The sequence below is a fragment of the Brassica rapa genome, chromosome A07 (genome assembly GCF_000309985.2).
Source record: "Brassica rapa cultivar Chiifu-401-42 chromosome A07, CAAS_Brap_v3.01, whole genome shotgun sequence".
NCBI classification, from domain to species: Eukaryota; Viridiplantae; Streptophyta; class Magnoliopsida; order Brassicales; family Brassicaceae; genus Brassica; species Brassica rapa.
The window spans coordinates 16,605,172-16,628,620 of record NC_024801.2 but is presented as its reverse complement, the minus strand read 5'-3'; the positions used below and the strand labels follow the sequence as shown (position 1 = coordinate 16,628,620).

The 23,449-nt window shown below is 34.9% G+C and overlaps 4 protein-coding genes across 7 annotated transcripts; 2 read left to right on the top strand and 2 right to left on the bottom strand.

Annotated features, from left to right (window-relative positions):
• Positions 1–7,631: 7,631 nt before the first annotated feature.
• LOC103850141 (protein IMPAIRED IN BABA-INDUCED STERILITY 1-like) lies at positions 7,632–12,467 on the bottom strand. Its single transcript, XM_009126857.3, has 9 exons — positions 11,860–12,467; positions 11,491–11,775; positions 11,065–11,382; positions 10,739–10,966; positions 10,559–10,656; positions 10,313–10,421; positions 9,811–10,233; positions 9,590–9,719; positions 7,632–9,495 (listed from the first exon to the last, which is right to left on the bottom strand). Exons 1-9 carry the CDS (start codon positions 12,214–12,216, stop codon positions 9,479–9,481), a joined length of 1,965 nt encoding a protein of 654 aa, XP_009125105.2. The 5' UTR covers positions 12,217–12,467; the 3' UTR covers positions 7,632–9,478.
• LOC108870894 lies at positions 7,994–8,411 on the top strand. Its single transcript, XM_018656684.1, has 2 exons — positions 7,994–8,067; positions 8,154–8,411. The coding sequence occupies exons 1-2, from the start codon at positions 8,013–8,015 to the stop codon at positions 8,336–8,338; spliced, it is 240 nt and encodes a 79-aa protein (XP_018512200.1). The 5' UTR covers positions 7,994–8,012; the 3' UTR covers positions 8,339–8,411.
• Positions 12,468–15,172: 2,705 nt separating the features above from the next.
• Positions 15,173–18,909, bottom strand: LOC103850140 (phosphatidylinositol 3,4,5-trisphosphate 3-phosphatase and protein-tyrosine-phosphatase PTEN1). Of its 2 annotated transcripts, XM_009126855.3 has the most exons (8): positions 17,675–18,909; positions 17,319–17,598; positions 17,072–17,248; positions 16,885–16,998; positions 16,630–16,818; positions 15,909–16,157; positions 15,736–15,837; positions 15,176–15,658 (listed from the first exon to the last, which is right to left on the bottom strand). In XM_009126855.3, the coding sequence occupies exons 2-8, from the start codon at positions 17,595–17,597 to the stop codon at positions 15,518–15,520; spliced, it is 1,251 nt and encodes a 416-aa protein (XP_009125103.1). In that variant the 5' UTR covers position 17,598; positions 17,675–18,909; the 3' UTR covers positions 15,176–15,517. The 2 variants fall into 2 exon arrangements, with proteins under 2 accessions (XP_009125104.1, XP_009125103.1); XM_009126856.3 differs by having other exon boundaries at positions 15,173–15,658; positions 17,319–18,909.
• Positions 18,910–19,153: 244 nt separating this feature from the next.
• On the top strand, positions 19,154–21,351 carry LOC103850139 (UDP-glucose 6-dehydrogenase 4). Of its 3 annotated transcripts, none has more exons than XM_018656860.2 (2): positions 19,154–19,316; positions 19,648–21,351. In XM_018656860.2, the coding sequence occupies exon 2, from the start codon at positions 19,673–19,675 to the stop codon at positions 21,113–21,115; it is 1,443 nt and encodes a 480-aa protein (XP_018512376.1). In that variant the 5' UTR covers positions 19,154–19,316; positions 19,648–19,672; the 3' UTR covers positions 21,116–21,351. The 3 variants fall into 3 exon arrangements, with proteins under 3 accessions (XP_018512376.1, XP_018512375.1, XP_033131016.1); XM_018656859.2 differs by having other exon boundaries at positions 19,178–19,316; positions 19,644–21,351; XM_033275125.1 differs by having other exon boundaries at positions 19,248–19,316; positions 19,635–21,351.
• Positions 21,352–23,449: the final 2,098 nt, after the last annotated feature.

Here is a 23,449-nt window from a genome sequence, read left to right as displayed (position 1 = left end):
TCCCGCTTTGAGCCCCTCCCGCGAAACCCGCAATTTTGCGGCTTACCAAATGGTGGACCAATCTTGCCCTGCAACAAGTCTTTACGGGTCAGACCTGCGGTCAAGGTCCTTGATTGTCATCCCTACTTAGACGTACTTTATCTTTACTCCATTTCACTTTAACATACTTCTCTCATGTCAGGAAACTTTTATGTGTTAAAGTCTAAATTACCCCCTGAAACTAAAAAGAGATTAGTTATCTTTTTATCCTCTCGTCATCTAATTCCTTATTACCCTGATATCATCTAATCCCTAGACGCTGACATTTTGTTCTTTCTCACCTTGACAACTCCAAGACCTAGTTAATCACACTGAAAAGTATAACAAATCTGAACTTACTTTACCTTTCCAATCTACTTATAAACACTATGTTATAGATTAATCTAGATCTCCTTCTTTCTTATGTAGTTGCGGAATAGCAAAAGCCGCCATCTCTATTCTCCGATCCAAAGAAAACACAACATGCCGTCCTTTTCTCACCACTGCAGCTTTAACAATGAACTAGAGATTGACCGCGCACCCGCGCAAGTATTGGTTTTTACATTTTTATACATTGATTTTTTTTCATAATTAGTGTTATATATTTAAGATGGGTTGTAACATAACAAAAAAATCTGAACCGAATCGGGTAATATTGTATTTTTGGTACAAATATCCGAACCCGTTTCAGATATATATTTAGATATTTTTAGGTTTCTATTTATCAAAACCGAACTCATCCTGACCCAGAAAGACCCAACTCAAAACCCACACATAAATTTATAATATTTAAACGGAGGCTAATTTAAAAAAAAAAGATATCAAAAAAGAACAACCCGTACATAAATGGATAGCCAATGTTCATGTCTAACTGATTTTATAAACTAATAAAAATGATTTTTTTTATGTGTTTGGCTAAATTAAATGAAATAGAAAGAGTTTTTTTATTTAGTAAAATAATTATATGGAGAGAAAAATTAAATGACAATAAATGTAGTATATTTTTATATTTTGATTTAAGTTATTATTTTATTCACAAAACATGTCTTTGAATTATGTTTTTGGCTACGTAATTTTCCACTGATTCAGGTGAAACGGGAAAGAGAAATGATTGAGGAGTTCGTGATGGTGGAGGATGGAGGAGGACAGTAGATGGCGTAGCTGACAGCGTCGATGGTGGGTGACAAATCTGGTAAAGGAGTAGACAATTGCGAGAGTAGGCTCATACCTGATAATTATAATGTTGAGCTAGGTTGTTAGGTTTAACCGATTTAGTAAATGTTACTAAGTGCATGTGATAATCATATTTTGGACCAACAAAAATCAAACCTATCATTTACACATCTCATCTATATTATTTACTGCTTATTTAATATTTACTGTTTTAATAATCGTTTTTAGTTTGATCTTACTATTCATCTTATATGTTGTGTGTCCCCGCTCCCTGTGAATTTGATCCTTAAGTGTTATATTTGATTTTTTATTTGAGAGAGTTGGCTCTAGAGTTAATTTGAGCATGCATCAATGAATATGTTAGGAATCATATTTATAGATGTCGATTTAGGATAAAATATTTTGAACATGAAAAGATATTCATAGAAATATTAAAGTACTAGGTTTGGACCTGAGCGAACGAAATATTAAAAATTATAAAATATTAGTTATGCATAAAAGAATATCTTATATTTTTTTGTTATTTTTTACATTTCCAAATGATCAACGATTAAAAGAAAAAATTTTGGACCAACAAAAATGTCTATATGTAAATGATGGGTTTGATTATAACGATCCGATTTTACAGATTTTTGGGTGTTATTAAGAAAATAGGCACCTACGTATGTTTAAAACATATATGAGAACACCATTTTTACATACGCATATAATTAATATTAAGACATACAAAAGGCAAGAGCAGTGGCGGAGCTATGTGAGGAGAAGGGGGGGCCAGCTGGCCCCCATGATTTATTCTATAGACCTGTGGCCTTCAAATGACTGTAGCACAGAATCCGATGGAGGTGCTCTTCCTGTAACATGACGCCTCTGTCTTACCTCAATAAGCACTCTCAAAAGGTTGGTTCTGTTACGATCTTGAGCTCTCAACCGTGTGTCTACATCGCCACCGTAAACAGACACCACATCAATTTGTTCCACTAAACCCCTTCCTTGAATTTATAACTCAGATCGACCTTTGCTCTCAAGGTCTCGCTTCGCTCCAACACTAAGGAGTAAAACCAGTGTCATCACCATACCAACCTTATCAGGATCATGAGTTGGTAACTCTTCCACCACTTGTTCACTTGAACAAGAAAGACCCATCTCCACCTACCTGACCATCGCGAGTTGCTGCCAGATCCGGATTTCTTTGCGTCGTGACTAATGTCTTCACTCCTTCCAGTTTAGGATATCCTGGATCCTGACCCTCTTGGTGTCGAGCAAACGTATCGCAAGATCAATCCAACATTTCACACAACCTCCGCAGCTCAGAGCAAAACGTCACGTTGTTCATCGCTTCGTTCCCATAGTCGAGAGGACTCATGGGGATCTGATTCCATTTGTTAAACTTGGAAATTATTTTGGTCAAAAAAAAAAAAATAGAATCGAGAGTTGAGAGAGATGAGAGCTTTAGCAAATGTATGTGCTATTGTTTTAAATAGTTTTGATACCTAACAGATAGGAGACTAATCTCCTTAAGTAATACACAGAAATAACAAACGACAATATATTGTCGACATAACATACTAGCATAATAACAGTGAACACTCTGATATCTTCTCTTGGTTACTTTAGCTACTTCCATTGAACTCCCTTGCTTCATGCATGTGCTCCAACGTCACTTTTCATGTAAGTAAATGGTGACCAAAGAATACTAACCGTCATGTAGCAGATATGCTTTTGGAATTGCTTTTGAGTTAAAGTGATGCATCACTTTGTAGTGCTTTAGATAATTAATGCTCTTAGAATCAACTTCTTAACGTAATATAAAATACGGTTTGTTAGCTTTTAACTAAAAAGTCTAAGAAACATCTCTTATATATATTATTTAAGAGATGTTTCTTAGGTTTTTTAGTTAAAAGCTAAGAGATTGTATCTTATATTACGCTAAAAATCTCACCCTAATTAAGAGTATGATTAATGATAGGTTCTTATCAGAATATAAGAATCTGTCTCTTAACTTAACTAGAAAAGATAAGAACCAGCTTTTAAATATCTTATTTAAGAGGCAGTTCTTAGTTTTTTTAGTTAAAAGTTAAGAGACGGTTTTTTATTTTCCGATAAGAATCCCACCTTAAGAACCTCCATTATTCATGCTCTTAGAACTGTATTTGCGGGAGGATCTTTTTCTTTTTCTAAATAAGTGCATTTATAGCAAAATAAAATCATATATTTGGATTTAGCGAAAAAAAAAAGAACACTTGAGCTTGATCGAATCAACATAATAACAGTATATTTGTTTGGGCTATGTAATGCTCCAAAAATCATTTGTCAATCAATCCTATAACTTTTGGGCAAAATTTAATATACTCTCTTATACTTTTAATAGATGATGTTTTGAAAAGTTTTATTTGCATTAAATTAGATGACGTTTTAAATTTTAATGCATTTTTTTGTAACCGTACATGTTATATAACTTTTATTTCCTACAGTTTAATATTAATGAATTAAAATTTGGTTAGGTGGATAGTTAATAATGTTTTTATTACTAAAGAAACTGTAATAAGAATTTTTTTTTTAATTTGTGTGCGCAAGTATAAAACGTTAAGTAATAAAAAATGGAAGGAGTAGCTTTATTGATTTTCTTTCTATAATTTAATTTGACTAAATTAAGTACCGTTACTTTATTAATCTATAAATAGGGTTTCACAATTAAATGAAGACCATTCATATTATCTTCAATCTCTAAAACGGAATGGAGAAAGTATCAATGAAACTTGCATTCTTTATCTTCATAGCTATTAGCTCCGGTAAATATTTATATTACATATTCCATGTGTAAGATATTTTATAATAGTGTATTATTGCTAACATATGTTTTCTTATGGTTTTCTAGTGATGAGTATCACAGAAACTGGAGCGAACCGGTTACTACAAGATGAAGCTTCTCAAACTGTGTTGTTGCACCATGAAGCTTCTTCGCAGGAGGCTATCAACCCAAACAAAATTCACTGCAAGAAAGGGTGTCATATTAAATGTGTTCCCAATCCATTTATTGTTGAATGTTTTTGTCAATGTTAATTTCAAATCGCTTATTATGATATCTAACGTCCAAATAAGATTTATTTACGATCAGTAAGATGATATTTTATTACTAGTTTTCCATCTGACATTCATTAACTTTCAACCTTGACTGATTATATACTCATTCAACAGGTGAACTAATCTTAAAGCAATATTGAAACTCTGAAAAACTTAATGAAGATGATATATATTTCTCATGTCGTTCATCACTCAGAATGTAATGCAGTCGATGATATACTCATTCGACATCTGCATTGTGATACATTAGAAAAACTACATAAAATATTAAAATATCATTTTTTCTTGATGTGTGAGTGAAAAGTTTTACTCTTGTGTGTAAAGTTTCTTTTTGATTGCCAAACTTAAATTGTGAGTATCACCAACAAATCTGTCAAGTATTATCGTTTGACTTGTTATATTAACTCAATGTTATGAGGAAAGCTTAATGTTTACGACCTTACTTTGAACAGGATCTCTAACACATGTTCTCATCTTTATTACACAGAAATAACAAACGACAATATATTGTCGACATAACATACTAGCATAATAATAGTGAACACTCTGATTTCTTCTCTTGGTTACTTTAGCCACTTCCATTGAACTCCCTTGCTTCATGCATGTGCTCCAACGTCACTTTTCTTGTAAGTAAATGGTGACCAAAGAATACTCACCGTCATGTCGCAGATATGCTTTTGAGTTAAAGTGATGCATCACTTTGTAGTGCTTTAGAGCATGATTAATGCATGTCTCTTAGAATAAACTTCTTAACGTAATAAAAAATACGATTTGTTAGTTTTTAATTAAAATGCCTAAGAAACATCTCTTATATCATATTTAAGAGATGTTTCTTAGGTTTTTTAGTTAAAAGCTAAGATATTGTATCTTATATTACGATAAGAACCTCACCCTAATTAAGATTATGATTAATGAGAAGTTCTTAAGTTGGGGTTCTTATCGAAATATAAGAACCCGTCTCTTAACTTAACTAGAAAAGCTAAGAACCAGCTTTTAAATATCTTATTTAAGAGGCAGTTCTTAGCTTTTTTAGTTAAAAGTTAAGAGACGATTTTTTTATTTTCCGATAAGAACCCCACCTTAAGAAGTAAGAACCTCCATTAATCATGCTCTTAGAACTGTATATACGGGAGGATCTTTTTCTTTTTCTAAATAAGTGCATTTATAGCAAACTAAAATCATATATTTGGATTTAGCAAAAAAAAAAGAACACTTGAGCTTGATCGAGTCAATATAATAACAGTATATTTGTTTGGGCTATGTAATGCTCCAAAAATCATTTGTCAATCAATCCTATAACTTTTGGGCAAAATTTAATATACTCTCTTATACTTTTAATAGATGATGTTTTGGAAAATTTTATTTGCATTTAATTAGATGACGTTTTAAATTTTAATGCAATTTTTTGTAACCTTACATGTTATATAACTTTTATTTCCTACAGTTTGTTATTAATGAATTAAAATTTGGTTAGGTGGATAGTTAATAATGTTTTTATTTCTAAAAAAACTGTAATAAGAATTTTTTTTTAATTTGTGTGCGCAAGTATAAAACGTTAAGTAATAAAAAATGGAGGGAGTAGCTTTATTGATTTTCTTTCTATAATTTAATTTGACTAAATTAAGTACCGTTACTTTATTAATCTATAAATAGGGTTTCGCAATTAAATGAAGACCATTCATATTATCTTCAATCTCTAAAACGGTATGGAGAAAGTATCAATGAAACTTGCATTCTTTATCTTCATAGCTATTAGCTCCGGTAAATATTTATATTACATATTCCATGTGTAAGATCTTTTATAATAGTGTATTATTGCTAACATATGTTTTCTTATGGTTTTCTAGTGATGAGTATCACAGAAACTGGAGCGAACCGGTTACTACAAGATGAAGCTTCTCAAACTGTGTTGTTGCACCATGAAGCTTCTTCGCAGGAGGCTATCAACCCAAACAAAATTCACTGCAAGAAAGGGTGTCATATTAAATGTGTTCCCAATCCATTTATTGTTGAATGTTTTTGTCAATGTTAATTTCAAATCGCTTATTATGATATCTAACGTCCAAATAAGATTTATTTACGATCAGTAAGATGATATTTTATTACTAGTTTTCCATCTGACATTCATTAACTTTCAACCTTGACTGATTATATACTCATTCAACAGGTGATCTAATCTTAAAGCAATATTGAAACTCTGAAAAACTTAATGAAGATGATATATATTTCTCATATCGTTCATCACTCAGAATGTAATGCAGTCGATGATATACTCATTCGACATCTGCATTGTGATACATTAGAAAAACTACATAAAATATTAAAATATCATTTTTTTCTTGATGTGTGAGTGAAAAGTTTTACTCTTGTGTGTAAAGTTTCTTTTTGATTGCCAAACTTAAATTGTGAGTATCACCAACAAATCTGTCAAGTATTATCGTTTGACTTGTTATATTAACTCAATGTTATGAGGAAAGCTTAATGTTTACGACCTTACTTTGAACAGGATCTCTAACACATGTTCTCATCTTTATTACACAGAAATAACAAACGACAATATATTGTCGACATAACATACTAGCATAATAATAGTGAACACTCTGATTTCTTCTCTTGGTTACTTTAGCCACTTCCATTGAACTCCCTTGCTTCATGCATGTGCTCCAACGTCACTTTTCTTGTAAGTAAATGGTGACCAAAGAATACTCACCGTCATGTCGCAGATATGCTTTTGAGTTAAAGTGATGCATCACTTTGTAGTGCTTTAGAGCATGAGTAATGCATGTCTCTTAGAATAAACTTCTTAACGTAATATAAAATACGATTTGTTAGTTTTTAACTAAAAAGCCTAAGAAACATTTCTTAAATAAGTTTTTTAGTTAAAAGCTAAAAGATTGTATCTTATATTACGATAAGAACCTCACCCTAATTAAGAGTATGATTAATGAGAAGTTCTTAAGTTGGGGTTCTTATCGAAATATAAGAACCCGTCTTTTAACTTAACTAGAAAAGCTAAGTACCAGCTTTTAAATATCTTATTTAAGAGCCAGTTCTTAGTTTTTTTAGTTAAAAGTTAAGAGACGGTTTTTTTATTTTCCGATAAGAACCCCACCTTAAGAAGTAATAACCTCCATTAATCATGCTCTTAGAACTGTATTTGCGGAAGGATCTTTTTCTTTTTCTAAATAAGTGCATTTATAGCAAACTAAAATCATATATTTGGATTTAGCGAAAATAAAAGAACACTTGAGCTTGATCGAGTCAATATAATAACAGTATATTTGTTTGGGCTATGTAATGCTCCAAAAATCATTTGTCAATCAATCCTATAACTTTTGGGCAAAATTTAATATACTATCTTATACTTTTAATAGATGATGTTTTGGAAAATTTTATTTGCATTAAATTAGATGACGTTTTAAATTTTAATGCAATTTTTTGTAACCTTACATGTTATATAACTTTTATTTCCTACAGTTTGTTATTAATGAATTAAAATTTGGTTAGGTGAATAGTTAATAATGTTTTTATTTCTAAAAAAACTGTAATAAGAATTTTTTTTTTAATTTGTGTGCGCAAGTATAAAACGTTAAGTAATAAAAAATGGAGGGAGTAGCTTTATTGATTTTATTTCTATAATTTAATTTGACTAAATTAAGTACCGTTACTTTATTAATCTATAAATAGGGTTTCACAATTAAATGAAGACCATTCATATTATCTTCAATCTCTAAAACGGTATGGAGAAAATATCAATGAAACTTGCATTCTTTATCTTCATAGCTATTAGCTCCGGTAAATATTTATATTACATATTCCATGTGTAAGATCTTTTATAATAGTGTATTATTGCTAACATATGTTTTCTTATGGTTTTCTAGTGATGAGTATCACAGAAACTGGAGCGAACCGGTTACTACAAGATGAAGCTTCTCAAACTGTGTTGTTGCACCATGAAGCTTCTTCGCAGGAGGCTATCAACCCAAACAAAATTCACTGCAAGAAAGGGTGTCATATTAAATGTGTTCCCAATCCATTTATTGTTGAATGTTTTTGTCAATGTTAATTTCAAATCGCTTATTATGATATCTAACGTCCAAATAAGATTTATTTACGATCAGTAAGATGATATTTTATTACTAGTTTTCCATCTGACATTCATTAACTTTCAACCTTGACTGATTATATACTCATTCAACAGGTGATCTAATCTTAAAGCAATATTGAAACTCTGAAAAACTTAATGAAGATGATATATATTTCTCATATCGTTCATCACTCAGAATGTAATGCAGTCGATGATATACTCATTCGACATCTGCATTGTGATACATTAGAAAAACTACATAAAATATTAAAATATCATTTTTTTCTTGATGTGTGAGTGAAAAGTTTTACTCTTGTGTGTAAAGTTTCTTTTTGATTGACAAACTTAATTTGTGAGTATCACCAACAAATCTGTCAAGTATTATCGTTTGACTTGTTATATTAACTCAATGTTATGAGGAAAGCTTAATGTTTACGACCTTACTTGAACAGGATCTCTAACACATGTTCTCATCTTTATTTTAGTTAACAAATTATTAAACAATAAGAGAGGAGAGATTCATAACCAAATGAAAAAGATTAACATGAGAAATGTCTTACTGGTAATGAGTTGCTAAACTGAAAGAATAAAGAAAAATTAAAATATTTTTAACATAATTTTGAGAGATCTCACGCAAGTGGATCTGTTATGATACCAAAGATGAGTGACATATAACATAATTCTGTTAACATAATCGCAAGTGAATCTCACGCAAGTATTCGGGTTCAAGGAGGAGTTGGTTGGGGAGATAGTTATGATACCAAAGATGGTGGAGGCAGCAGTTCAGACATGCGTGTGGTGCCACCATCAAAGATAGAGTTTCCACCTTATGATGGTACTACAAATGCAATTGAATGGAGTTTCGACCTAATGATGACTATTTTCATGATCAAAGAGTGTTCAATGACGATGCAAAAGTAGGACAAACTACATTTGTACTAACTGGGAATGCTTATCATTGGTTTAGCAACCTCCATAGGTTGGTCACTCATAGATTAGGCTCAGAAACATTATTAATCGGTTTCATAAAATTTCCGTATTATTGTATATTTTTTTTCTCCTTTTTCTAACAACGATGAATTGTGGAATTTTGCTTCTCGATAATTCTGAGTTTCCGGTTTATCTGTCATCTTGTTCTGCCAAAGAGAGAGAAAAAAAAGGAAGTGGTTTCATAAATTACAAAACCATCAGGTTATTTTCGGTTTAGTCTTGAGTTATTAATTTATTTACCCATTTTGATGTGGGATTTTCGGACCGCTTGCCGGATATTACTTTCGTTCCTTTGCAAAATTTCGTCGATCTTGCCTGATTTAAATATTAGCGGTCCTGATATGCTCTGTTTTCCGAACTGTAGATGCTCCTGTAGCAACAACAACAATCACAAGCATTTAAATTCACACACATATTTTTTTTTTACATAGAATTGCATATATGATCACAAGATTACTTACTAAGTTCTTCTTTAATGGAGAGTCCTCCTCTCTTTGGCTGAAATCCAAACCAGACCCATCAAGTGATCCGTGTCGTTTACCAGTACGGCTTAGCTTGTCCTCACTGGGTAACTCCTCCATAATCTGATCATCGTTGTCTCCCTGAATCTCGTAAGCTGATTCATTTTCGGGTTTGAGGTTCAAACCAAAAGTGTTCTTGGCAAAAGCGGCACTTGTTTCGCTCAATTGGCTCCTTGAGCTTGGTTGATAGTAGGTAAGAGTGGAGATATTATCAGGATCTTTTCGTCTTTTCACAGCCCACGGAAAGCCACTGGCCGGTCCTGTCGTCAATGGGAGGTCAGAGAGTTTGTAGTAATTTCCATGTGTTGTTGTAGTGGCTCTTGGACCCTCCTCATTTGTTATGTTTTTATCCTCAAACGTGTCCTGCGAGGCAAACCGCTTACTTGAGACTTAAGAAACTAAGCTGGAAGAGGAGTTTTAGATATAGTGGAACAGCCAAAACCTGTCTTATTGGCAGCTTAGCGTAACTTTTTGGATCTTGTTCTTCTCTATGTGGTCTTTTGTGTTTCCTGCCAACTCCAGATTCTCTAAGCTTGAGGTTTGCTCTTTTCCTGAAAAAACATATTTATTTATAGTCTTAAAACATACTATTTCCTAAAACAAGACCAGAGTCCTCCAATGTAGGTATTTTGGCTTTAATATTTTACTTTGAAACAAAATGGATACAAGTAAAGAGAACAACTCTGACCTGCGCATGTCGTCGCGATTTTTAGCATCCATCTCTTTGTTTGGTGGATATTTAGGCAATGAAGAAGGATCACACGCATAAGGCCTCGTCAAGAAATACTAAGAGTCAAAAGGAAACCAGAAAAAAAAAATTGAGAGGTAGAAAGAAAAGGAGCAACGGGAAACTGAAATTCTTCCTCACCTCAGAGTTAAGTGCAGATGAAGCAGTCCCACGCTTATATGCTTCCATAGAGAGTAAAGTTTCTAATAGAAGAACACCAGTTGTTGATAACTCTTTGCATCGTTCTCTAAGTGTGGCTTCATAAGTATGTTGAGGCCTGAAGGAAGTTGCGTGCGGAAGCCTAGTTTTTTTCCAGAAACTATCCGGTGGAGATCCACAAAGCTTGTAGATTTTATGTAATTGTTCAATCTACAAACCCAAAAACATAGTTTAAAGAAAAAAATTCAGCAATAAAACAAATTATTTTAGAAGCATCGTTTTCATGTGCAAGATATTTGTAATATTACCTCGGTTCTGCCTTTTAGGATTGGTTTTCCCATGAGGATTTCAGCAAAAACACATCCTACACTCCATAAATCGATTGATACTCCATAACTGGTAGATCCCATAAGAAGCTCAGGAGCTCTATACCATAAAGTCACCACACGGCTTGTCAATTGGTGTTTGTTCTTAGCTGTGACCACATTTGCTAGCCCAAAGTCTCCAAGTTTTAAAACTCCTTTGTTATTGACCAAAATGTTTGATGCCTTAATGTCTCTATGTATGACTCCTCGCATATGACAATGCTCTAGTCCCCAAAGTAGTTGCTGCATGTAACATTTGATCTTGTATACAAGAATCAAAAAGAAAGAATCTCAAAATTAAGCTATATATAATGTCAGAGAAAAAAAGACACAAAATTTATTGGTTTCCACATATTTCAGATTTAGTACCTGTGACTCGGTGAATCTGATGTCCGGATTTGAGGACAAACCGGCAAGATCATGTTCCATATACTCGAAAACAAGATAAATGCTGCTCGACGCACGAGACGTGATAATACCCTCAAGTTTCATGATGTTGGGATGATTGAGTTTGCGTAGAATCAAAATCTCTCTTGCCATAAACCTAATGCTCTCTGGTTGAAGATTATCAAACTTTACCTTCTTCAAAGCCACCATTTTCCCGGTTTCTACTTCCCGTGCTCGAAAAACGCTACTATATGTTCCTTGTCCAATCTACAACCCAAAAATAATCACATCAAAATCCTTTTTAATAAATGGTTTAGTGGTACCTTCCATCACAAGAAACATAATGTTAACCTTCTCCAACTTCTGGAACGCCTCTGCCTTAAGAGGAACCCACCCATGAACAGCCTCAGAGGCAACCTCACAAAGCCAAGATGGCCAACCAGCAGCCGCATGCTCAGCTTCTATGTTCCTATGAGACAGCCCGGAAAGCAGGCTCTTACCAACCCTTGAATCAGAACCGCCCAATCTTTTCGATTTCCTTGACCGTCTGTTAATATTCTGACTCGCCTCCAATGAATGATCAACAAAGACTCGATGGTGCTGGTTCGTGGAGGAGAAGTCCGGTCCAGGGGTGTTTTCCCTGTCTTGGACCGGTGAGGCACTCTGGTCCCCTAAATATGAGACGTTCTTGGAGCTGATGCAACCCATTTTTAGAGATTAATTGTTCAACCCCTCATGAGGCCAAAAAAGATGAAATGGGATTGCAGACAGAAGAACAAAGAACAAAGATTAAAAAAGGAGGGAAAGAGAAAAGAAAAAAAATCACATGACAAAATTATTAAAAGGAAAAGGAAACTTTTTTTTTTGGTTGAGTCTTCTTCTGAAAGAGAGGTAAGGGAAGCTGCAAAAACACAACCGCACAAAGAGAGAGAGAGAAAGTGAAAAAGACATATTTAGCTCTGTCACCTCCTCCATTTTTTTTTACTTTGTCACCTGTCTGACAGAGAGATCAATCAAATCTGTTAAGTTTTAGAAAAGGCCTAACCAATAGGTTAAAAAAAAGAAGAAATAATTAAGGTAGATTAGTTAGCTAATCTTTCCCAAGTTGTTCAGATGTCTTAACAAAAAAAACAGAGTTCTCATAATGAAAATCATCACTGGCCTTTGAATCTTCTAATGTACAGAACAACCGCTCTCAAAAAGTTTTTATATCTTATACCAGAAGGTGGGGTTGGATACTAAAGCTTATTTAAGTTTTACAATGTAATTGTTGCTCAGGTTCATTACTTTAAAGGGGTCTTCTTCAGTCAAAAGGAACTTTAGTTTATATAAATTCAGCAGCAGGAAAGAAATGTATACTCTTTATGCATTTTTTATTGGAGATCAAAATTTATAATATCAATAAATTTTATTACCACTACATACATTACTAACAGTACAAGAACATATATATTTGATTGAAACTTTTGCGCAGCTCAAGCAATTTTTTTTTTGGTGTAAATGTTAAGAAACTTTTGCGCACCTCGAGCAATTTGGCTGTAAGGTCTTTTACATTTGATGTTTTGGAAAAATGTCCTGGTTGAAATTAAACTTGTATGATCATTTACCATAAAAGAAGTTTGTATAAATTGTCACGATTGAAACTAAACTTATAAGACTATTATGCTGCCAACACAGCTACAAGCTTATAAACATTACAAACCACGTAGGGTAATTACAATACTCATGCATTAGGCTAATCAAAACAAAGCTTATCAAATTCATACTCATGCTTAGCATCCCGTTAACTACATGATAAACAAACCTGGTGATATTTTTCCAGATTTAATTTTCCTTGAACACATCTTGCTTTAACATTACAGAAACTGGCTAACCCCGGAGAAAATGCTCCAAAAATGTATATTGATCTTATTATATAAATCTTGGTCTTATTACAGAAGCTGGCTAATCCCAGAAAAAATGCTCTAAAAATGTATACGGATCTTATTTTATAATTTTTTTAACATGTCACTTAAAATAAAAGATGATTGTACAAGATTATATGATTGTAATTTTCCTTTTCTAAAATATTAAACCAAAAAAATTGTAAAAGAGTATTTGATAGTAGTTTGCCTTTTTTCTAAAGTATAAACAAAATATATTAAAATTATTTAATTAACAAAAACGAATTGTAAAATAGTATTTACATTAATAAAATCAAATAAAATAGTAAATTTCAAATACTTTATTAGTCATTAAATATAGTCATCTGATAGTAATTTTATTTTTATAAAATCCTAAATAAGAGATCTTATTATATAAAGTCTTGTTCTTCAAAATAGCTAATTAACATGATTGTGATACATGTCAATAGAAACATGAAATTGTAACATGTGTTAAAAACTAATTATAAATATTTTATTAAATTATGTATCCTAAAAAGATATTTGTACAAGATTATGTGATTTTAATTTTTGCTTTCTAATACCTTAAGCAAAAGAAATTATAACAGAATATTTGATAGTAGTTTTTTCCTTTTTCTAACACATAAAAAAATATTTAAATTATTTAATTAAAAAAAAACGAATTGTAAAAATAGTAGTGACATTAAGAAAAACTAAATAAAAATAATATAGTTAAAATTATTTAATTGTAATTAGATATAGTCATTTCATAGTAATTTATGAAGTCCTAAATAAATAGATATTTGTATAAGATTATATGATAGTAATTTTAATTTTCTAAATTCCTAAAAAAAAATATTAAAGATTATTTAATTTTAAAAACAAGTTGTAAAAATAGTAATGATAGTAATGATTTAAATAGTGACTGATAATTATTTGATAGTAATTTGATTTTTTCTAAAATCCTAAGCAAAACATAATTTTAGAAGATTATTTAATTGTATTTTGCCTCTTTCTAAAATCACAAAAAAAAAACAAAATTGTAAAATTGTATTTGATAGTAGTTTTTTTGATGAAATTTCAAATTTATTGATCTATCAAGCAAAGAGGTTATTTACATCTCCACAGAAGCACACCACCACATCTTCATTGTATAGGTCATACACATGTTAAAAAAATAACTCCTTTGTTACCTCAGAACACAAGTTTGATTTTGCCAATTAAAGTCCCTACTCAAACCTAAGAGAGTTTGTGAAAGAACAAATTATATAAAACAAAACAAGTTACCACAATATTTTCTTCTTATTCATTCTCTTTCCAACTCATGCTTAAATACCAAACTAAAGAAACAAACAAACTACTACGGAAACATGCATGGGCAAGGGCAACTAACACATCCACTAAACCCTTCCACTAAACAAAACATTAGATAAAGATAAACGTTTGAAACCATTATTTTGATCTAAGGCCATGTCATTTTCTTCTCCACATTGTATCTCATCAACTTCACTTTGCACTTGCAGTCAGATAATCGGGTTAAAACATAACCTGCTATTAACGACACACCCATCAGTGTGTTTGGTTCAACTGATATCCAGCAGAGACTCTACGACAATGGCATATCTTTTGAGGTGATTTCAAATAACAAGATTCATGACCAAAAATAGATCTCTTCTCATGCTTTTCCCTTCTGTTTAAATTCACAGACAGGATGAAGACAGTTTAAAGTTAAGTTGTATTCGATAGTATAAACCGTTTCCATAACTCTTGGCAGAATATCTGGTGGGGGAAATGATAAATTTATTCAGTAATATTAAACTGGAAACAGACCATCCTAGTGAAAAATGGATGGCAAGATAGTAACAATATTACATTAATGTCTATCATTTACCAAAATTACGGTCCCTGCTACCCAAAAAAACAAAAATGTTGAGAAAACTATATGTTATGTGCCATTTGCATTAGCTACTTGCTGCTAGTGTTTCAAGATTTCTCATTTGCCTCTGCTTTTGTACAGGAGAAATGCCGGTGTAAGCAATGGAGGAGGTGTTTGTAGCATCAGCTGAGTATTCATAACTCTTTTTGGCTTCAACGACTCGGGTTTGAAGGAGCTGAAAACAGAGGCCTCAAGGGAGACAAAGGTCATCTCGGGAAAGAAGCTTTCCTGATTTGGAACTAGCTGGAGTAAAAAGCAATTCCAAGCTAAAGTCAGGACCAGATATTGATCTTCCATTACCACCAACTTTATCTAGCTCTCCTATGGAAAACTGCATAAATAAAAACGGAGACTGATAAGCATGTTCAAGGAGAACAAAACTGTCTTAAATGCTTTGGAGAAGTTTACCTGAAGCAAGCCATTGGTTATAAAGGCTGTGTTGAAGCAAGTATAAAAGAGACGGCTTCCAATCATTTTCTGATAGAATGTGATGCGTATGTCTCCACTCACCTATCCAAGAACCATATACTTATCAAAGATCTTATCAAACACTGCCCGAAAGAATTATTTTTGTTACTTACTCTGACAGGTTTGTCAAAGTAGAAGTCAAGACATGTTTTCTCGTCGATTATGGAACTCTCTGTATCCATTTGAACAACAAGACGCGGTTCTTGTCTATTTTTTAGCACCTCATCTTCTTCGGAATCACAGTTCATATGGGAATGAGATATATAATAACGCGGACTCAAGCTTCTACAGTAGCCTTTCTTGAACTGTCTACAACAACCTCTTGAAAGTTCTACAGATGGTGGATACATCTCATTGGGAACCTAACATCAGAAACAGAATCAGCATTGGACTAAAGTGTGTATAACAAGAAGAAACCGAGTTTGTGATGCATCAAATTAAATGTTTATATCAAGCAGAAACAGATTCTACAAATCTACAATGCATCAGAACCTATATAGCATGCAGAAACAGAGTCTGTAATGCATTAAAGTATATAAATGAAGTACAAAATAGAGTCTGCTTTACATCAAAATGTATATCTCAAGCAGAAACAAAGTTTATAATGCATCCAAAATGAACATTTCAAGCAGAAACAGACTCTAATATGCATCAAAATGTATATATCAAGTATAAACAAAGTTTACAATGCGTCAAAATGTATATTGCAAGAAGAAACATATTCTACAATGCGTCCAAAATGTATATATCAAGCAGAGTAGTCTACAATGCATCAAAATGTATACATCAAGCAGAGACAGAGTCTGCAGTGTATCAATATGTAGTTACTTTTACCTCCTGAAGTTCTGAGACCACAAAGAAGACGGAATCAACATTGACGGTATCGTAAAGTCTAATTCTTAGCAACTCTCTGCTATGTTCTTGAGGTAATTTAACCTCGGGAGGTCTGTTTCCAATTCTTTTACAAAACGAGAGTAAATGTGACCAGTATTTCACATAACGGCGCTGGCTTGGTATCGAGACCTGTCAAGGAAGAGATTAATTGTTTGCTTTAATAAGAGAAGCTTTCTCTATTCGTAGAGGACTTACTCCATTATTGTTTGTGGTTCTTCTGCTTGCATACATCTCTAGAGCTTCCTCTGCTGACATCCCACCATAGACAAGGTATGCTGACACCATTAGTCCTGTTCTGCCTTTTCCTGCCTGCAAAAGTTACATTAGATAAGATCTGATATGGTTAAATAACGTGATAGAATCTTTATAATTTGTAGAATACCATGCAGTGCACCACTGCAATGTTTTTGGGATCTAATGAGAGCCAAGAATGAACACTTTCGCAGAAGAGTTGGATCATTTTAAGAGTTGGGACATGGTTGTCATCAAATGGGAATCTCTCCACGCGGCCGTAAAAGTTTTCTGGATCATAACATTCTTCTATGCATAGGTTGTAGACCTGACCAAAACAAGATTTGGTTAATCTGTTTATATAAACGGTAATGATTTGATTATATTGTCTTATTGACCTTGTAGTGATTATGATGTCGCATATCAAGCACGGACTTGACTTGCCAAAGAGGGTTTCTATAAACTGCTCTCATTCGTTCAGCGGGAAAAGACATAGCCAACAATTTGTCAGAGATGTAAGACATGTCGAGATCATATCCACCCATGGTTAACCGTCTTCGTTTCTTGGACACCAAGTTACGTAGGTAAGAATTTGTGGTTAGGTAAGTCAGAATGTGAGGCCTTAGTTCTAGAGCTGATTTCTCTTTTCCAGGACCTCTTGAGAGCTTTAGACCCATTCTGAAGGATGAAAGATATAAAATTAGGTTAGGTAACGTAGGTTGCAAGAGAAGGAGGGAAAAGGTTTTTTCTTTACCTGAAGAAATGATTTTGAAGTTGAGGAATCGATTTTCAGGTTCCCAATTTGAGGGAGATGGGAACCCGAGAAAGAAAGAAAGATAAGAGAGGTCGGAAGGCGAAACAAAACAGGAAAACTTTTTAACTTTTTGGAGAAAAATGGGTTTGCTTTACCTGAAAATGGAGAAAATGATCATACAAGGCAACGATGAACAACTACGTAATTCCATTTTTGGAGCTCCTGAAATTTAGCAAAGCATTTCCTTTTTTAATTTAGGGTGCTCTCTCTCTCTCTCTCTAGGTACGGTTAGTTTTGGTGGGAATTTTTAAACGAGTCTGAGGAGACAACTAATTCCCTAGGAAGAAGTTATGATGATGAAATCCTCTCCTCAGAAGAGGAGGATGATCAAAACAGAATTGAGCCTGGTGAACCCACCAATAAATTCTTCTTAGCAAGAAAATATGACATTAATTTTAGAAAATGTTCAAAAAAAAAAAACGACATTAATCGCAATTCGGAATATTATAATTCACCCCCCTTAAAGAACGCAACGTCCTCGTTGGACCCAACGACAGGTCTCAAAATGTTTCTCGGGTCAGAACAGAGATGACTAACCAGCTCTGATACCACTTGTAACGCTCTGACCGCCCACGGCTAATGGATTATCCACACCCGCTCACTCAGCCCGTGGGCCTCATCACGTCTGCCGAGCGGTGCATTAATTTTCCAAGCCTTGAAAGTCATGTTTACTGAACCTGCAGTCACCACATGACCTTTCTCCTTGTTTTAGTTTTATTTGCACGGTATTGCAAATCACTTTCTGAAAGGTGACCCATCCTTTCACTGTTACAGTCCAAGCATGCTTGACCATGGAGTTCTAAACGGATGTGTGACAATGGGCAATGAAAAATATGCTATAACATCATGTCAGAACTTTGTGACGGATTGCAAAGATCTGATCGTGGAGATAAAAGAGCCTCACGCATGGCCAACAAGTTTTGCAACTGAATTGGAAGCGATAAAGACGTTGAATATATGTTTTCCGTATTTCAAGATATCTCATCTCCCAAGAGTGCATAATAGAATTTCAAATTTTTTAGCTAAGAGTCTGGAATCTTTTCATAGAAAATTATATTATATTGGTTGTTTTATTCCGGTCTAGTATGAACTCGAGGGTTTAATGCAGCTAGAGAGCTGCTACACCTACGCCGACCAACTCAAGTTTGAGTAATAGAATAATCGTTCGTTGTCAGAAAAAAAAATAACATAGATGTAATGAATTCTGAAAGAGCAAAAAATTTAAATTTATAAAGCCGAAAATTCAGGAAAAAAAGAAGAAGAAATTTTGGCGAAGGCGAAGGTTTGCTAGTGAGCTCGTCGTGCCAGATAACACTGCATGATGAACGGGTTAAAAACATGGTCTGCTTTAAACAGGGGCATTCCCGTCATTTATAGCAATACTTCCAACGTACTCTCTGTTTTACCCTTGCGTGTGATCGAATTCTTGCTCCACCATAAGGTGGGACGTCAAAGGGCAAAATCGGAAATGAGTCTATTATAAATTGTACTCCTCTCTTCTTCGTCTTCTTCCTCCTTCGCTCCTTGATACTTCCTTCTCCTTTTTCCAAGAGATCAATTCCTTCACCGCTAATCTTCGGAGGTAATACCGCCGATCTCTCTCTCCTCTTTTGATCATTTACATTTCTATGAGCTGCATTCTCAATTTTTTTTGTTCTCGCGAGACTGTAATCGATTCTTAGCTGATCTCTCAGATCTCATTGATCGCATCATCCCGTGTGTTAAAATCCATTTATAGATCCATAATTAATCGTGCTCATTTTTATCGAAATCAAGCTAGATTGTGCTTAGATCTACGTTGATTCTCGAGTATTTGTCCAGATCTGAGTTTCATTTTGAAATACGAACGTGGATCTCTGTTGCTATTCGATCTTGATGCGATCTGTTGTTACGATTCCAATTTTTGCAGAGAGAGAGAGAGAGAGAGATTCAAAAACAATGGTGAAGATCTGTTGTATTGGAGCTGGATACGTAGGCGGTCCAACAATGGCAGTGATCGCACTCAAATGTCCACACATTGAAGTAGCAGTGGTTGACATCTCTGTTCCACGTATCAACGCGTGGAACAGTGACCAGCTTCCAATCTACGAGCCAGGACTTGAAGACATCGTGAAGCAATGCAGAGGCAAGAACCTCTTCTTCAGCACCGACGTTGAGAAACACGTGAGGGAAGCTGACATCGTCTTTGTCTCTGTCAACACCCCCACCAAGACGACTGGTCTTGGAGCTGGAAAGGCCGCGGATCTCACTTACTGGGAGAGTGCTGCTCGCATGATCGCTGATGTGTCCGCCTCTGATAAGATCGTCGTTGAGAAATCCACTGTGCCCGTGAAAACAGCTGAAGCCATCGAGAAGATTCTGATGCATAACAGTAAAGGGATCAAGTTCCAGATTCTTTCCAACCCGGAGTTTCTTGCGGAAGGCACTGCAATCGCTGATCTTTTCAACCCTGACCGTGTTCTCATCGGGGGACGAGAGACTCCTGAAGGTTTCAAAGCTGTTCAGACGCTTAAGGAAGTGTATGCCAACTGGGTTCCTGAAGGCCAGATCATCACAACCAATCTCTGGTCCGCCGAGCTCTCCAAGCTAGCCGCAAATGCTTTCTTGGCTCAGAGGATTTCTTCTGTCAATGCCATGTCCGCTCTGTGTGAATCCACCGGTGCTGATGTCACTCAAGTGGCTTACGCCGTTGGTACTGATTCAAGAATCGGTCCCAAGTTCTTGAACGCTAGTGTCGGATTCGGGGGTTCTTGTTTCCAGAAGGACATTTTGAACCTTGTCTACATCTGTCAGTGCAATGGTCTTCCGGAAGTGGCGGAGTACTGGAAACAAGTGATCAAGATCAACGATTACCAGAAGAACCGGTTTGTGAACAGAATCGTGTCTTCCATGTTCAACACCGTCTCCAACAAGAAGGTTGCCATCCTCGGTTTCGCGTTCAAGAAAGACACCGGCGACACGAGGGAAACACCAGCCATTGATGTCTGCAAAGGTTTGTTAGGAGACAAGGCGCAGATCAGCATCTATGATCCTCAAGTCACTGAAGAGCAGATTCAGAGAGACCTTGCGATGAAAAAGTTCGACTGGGACCATCCGCTTCACTTGCAGCCAATGAGCCCGACCACTGTGAAACAAGTGAGTGTGAAATGGGATGCGTATGAAGCTACAAAAGACGCACACGCGGTCTGCGTTCTGACCGAGTGGGATGAGTTCAAGTCGTTGGACTACCAGAAGATCTTTGACAATATGCAGAAACCAGCTTTTATCTTCGACGGGAGAAACGTTTTGAATGTGGACAAGTTGAGAGAGATTGGTTTCATCGTTTACTCCATTGGTAAGCCACTTGATGCATGGCTTAAGGACATGCCTGCTTTCGTCTGAACGAAAACAAGGTAATAATAATGATAATCTGGCTCATTCTTTTTCTTTCTACCTTTGATTGTTTCTGTTTTTGCGTTTTTGCTTCATATAATTTCCACCTTTGTTTGTTTGTTTTCTTATATAAGCTCTCGTAATTTTGTGTTTCAAATTTTGTTGAACAGACGATACTTTGTATTCGATAAATTTGCATCATTTTTCGTTGTTTCCTTAGAAAAGCAATAATGTTTAGTTTTTAATTCAAAATAAACGTCAAGGCTTGACCAAAAAAATGAACGTCAATGCCTAAAAATTGCAGATTCTTGTAATTTGTGTAGTTATTAATTCAAGTTCACCATTGTTGTTGTAGAAAGACGAGTCACCATTTTTCGATGTTTTAACCTGACTGGAACCGGAGCGGATAATTATTTAAGTTACAGTTAGTTTCATACTTATTTAGGTCAAAGTCTATTATAGTAATATGAACATGTTTCACAAATTATTTGTGTTAATTTGTGATATGTCTTTATGTGTGAGTTTTTAAGGTCATGGTATTGGTAGGGTAAGTTTGTTACCACCGCAATATCCCCTATAAATATCTTTAGATCGGATCTGAAAACACTGAAGCAACATTTCTTTAACCTGCTGAATTAACCAACATTTTTTTCGTCAAAGAGTATATACGCAAATAAAGAATTATCAATAAACAAAATTTTCTAAGACTTTTATCCATGTCATGGTAGTTGACAAAAAATAAAGAAAATCCATGTCATGGCGCCCTTGTAGCAAAACTCTTATGTTATTTGTCAAAAAGTGTTATTTTCCTTACTTGTGAACAAGATCTTGTGAGAGACGTGCACTCATAATTTGATAATGTGAGTTAGCGTAAATGTCAGAAACGTGGGACAGAACATGCGAGTCCGTGCATGTCATAAGCCTAACTAGTGCAAATGAGGCTGATAGAATGACATGCATATTCTTACAACAGTACTGAGGTATGATTCGAGAACATGTTACAACGGAGGTGATGAGTTCTTTTATATATACAAAGAGACGAGTAAAGCAAGAACCAGAAGCACCATAAACAACAGAAGATTCTTGTGGAAGAGAGCACGTACAAGATTACAGTCTAGAAACAGATCTATCAAAGCAAGCTGATCTTAAGGAAACTGACACGCAAAAGAATTAGAGCCTCTCTCAAAAGAAAAACCACCAAGACTAGAACGCTATAAACAGAAAACCAAACGAACAAACCGAGAAACCCTCACAAATGTCGCAGAGAAACCCTCCTAGTAATTAGAAGACACCATCGTTTCGTTTCAAGGTTCCAGTGGCAACGGAGGAGAGAACATCAAACTTAATTTTCCAAGATGGACCTCCCTCTGACTGACATTTCCTGAAACTTGTACTTCCCCTTTGCTTCCCTGTGAAGAAGAGGACTCAGTGTAACCATCTCCACCACTTTCATGGTTTGATCCACTTGTAGAACCGTCATCTCCCCCACTCGCCTCTGGCGTATCTCCATAAACCTTATATCCATTCCCATTCCCATCGAAGCTCACATTTTTGACAACTCCTTGAGAGGGAAACGCGTTTTACCAGAAACCGAAGATCTGATGAGAGATACGAAGCTTGATTCGATCATTGTGAGCTCCTTGAGTGAAACGGATCTGCGAACCAGGTAAGACCGGAAATGGGTCTGAACCACACGCGCCGCTGAGTCCTTCAGTGTAGAGTGAGATTCGCGACGAGCGGAGAATCGGTTGAGCGACAAATCGAGATCGTTGATCTTCTGGAGCAGATTGTCGTATTCTCGTTGAGTGTTCTGTTGGTTAACGAAACGTTGTCGTTTAACGGAGTTGAATCTCGTGGACGCAGTTTCGAAGCAAGGTTGTTGGTTTTGGAGATAGGAAGCGAGATTAGGCGGCGAGCATTGTGTACAGCAAGGAGTAGAATCTGCACAGAAACATGGTGATGACGTGGCGGGTATGTGAGGACTGCTCTCACGCTGGTGAAGACAGCGGCAGTCACAGTCGAGGTGGTGGTGAGACGCCATCGATTCTAGAGAGAGAGAAAGAGCTTGTGAAAGATAACTCACCACCTGGGAGCAAAATTTCAAAACAAATCAAATTGTCTTTTTCATTTTTTAGTCAGCAATCAAATTGTCTTTAAACTCGTAATATCCATTTAACATTTACCGGGAGATTTAATCATATTGTGAATTGTGAGAACTAAATTTTAAAGTTCGTCATTTAGCTGAATTTGTGCTGAGAAAAGAAAGTTGAATACAATTGGATACAAAAACTTACGTGTTAACAATTGGATATAAAACCCAAATTAAAACCCAAATTAAGTGTC

Excerpts from the sequence above, each read along its gene's own strand:
- LOC108870894 (XM_018656684.1), top strand. The coding sequence starts at position 8,013 with ATGGAGAAAATATCAATGAAACTTGCATTCTTTATCTTCATAGCTATT. Across the intron at positions 8,068-8,153 it reads CTTCATAGCTATTAGCTCCG|TGATGAGTATCACAGAAACT; the intron begins GTAAATATTTAT and ends ATGGTTTTCTAG.
- LOC103850141 (XM_009126857.3), bottom strand. The coding sequence starts at position 12,216 with ATGGGTTGCATCAGCTCCAAGAACGTCTCATATTTAGGGGACCAGAGT. Across the intron at positions 11,776-11,859 it reads CGTTCCAGAAGTTGGAGAAG|ATTGGACAAGGAACATATAG; the intron begins GTTAACATTATG and ends TTTGGGTTGTAG. Across the intron at positions 10,657-10,738 it reads CATCTGCACTTAACTCTGAG|TATTTCTTGACGAGGCCTTA; the intron begins GTGAGGAAGAAT and ends TTTGACTCTTAG.
- LOC103850140 (XM_009126856.3), bottom strand. The coding sequence starts at position 17,597 with ATGGGTCTAAAGCTCTCAAGAGGTCCTGGAAAAGAGAAATCAGCTCTA. Across the intron at positions 16,999-17,071 it reads TTGCAGTGGTGCACTGCATG|GCAGGAAAAGGCAGAACAGG; the intron begins GTATTCTACAAA and ends TAACTTTTGCAG. Across the intron at positions 16,158-16,629 it reads TGGTCTCAGAACTTCAGGAG|GTTCCCAATGAGATGTATCC; the intron begins GTAAAAGTAACT and ends TTCTGATGTTAG.
- LOC103850139 (XM_018656860.2), top strand. The coding sequence starts at position 19,673 with ATGGTGAAGATCTGTTGTATTGGAGCTGGATACGTAGGCGGTCCAACA.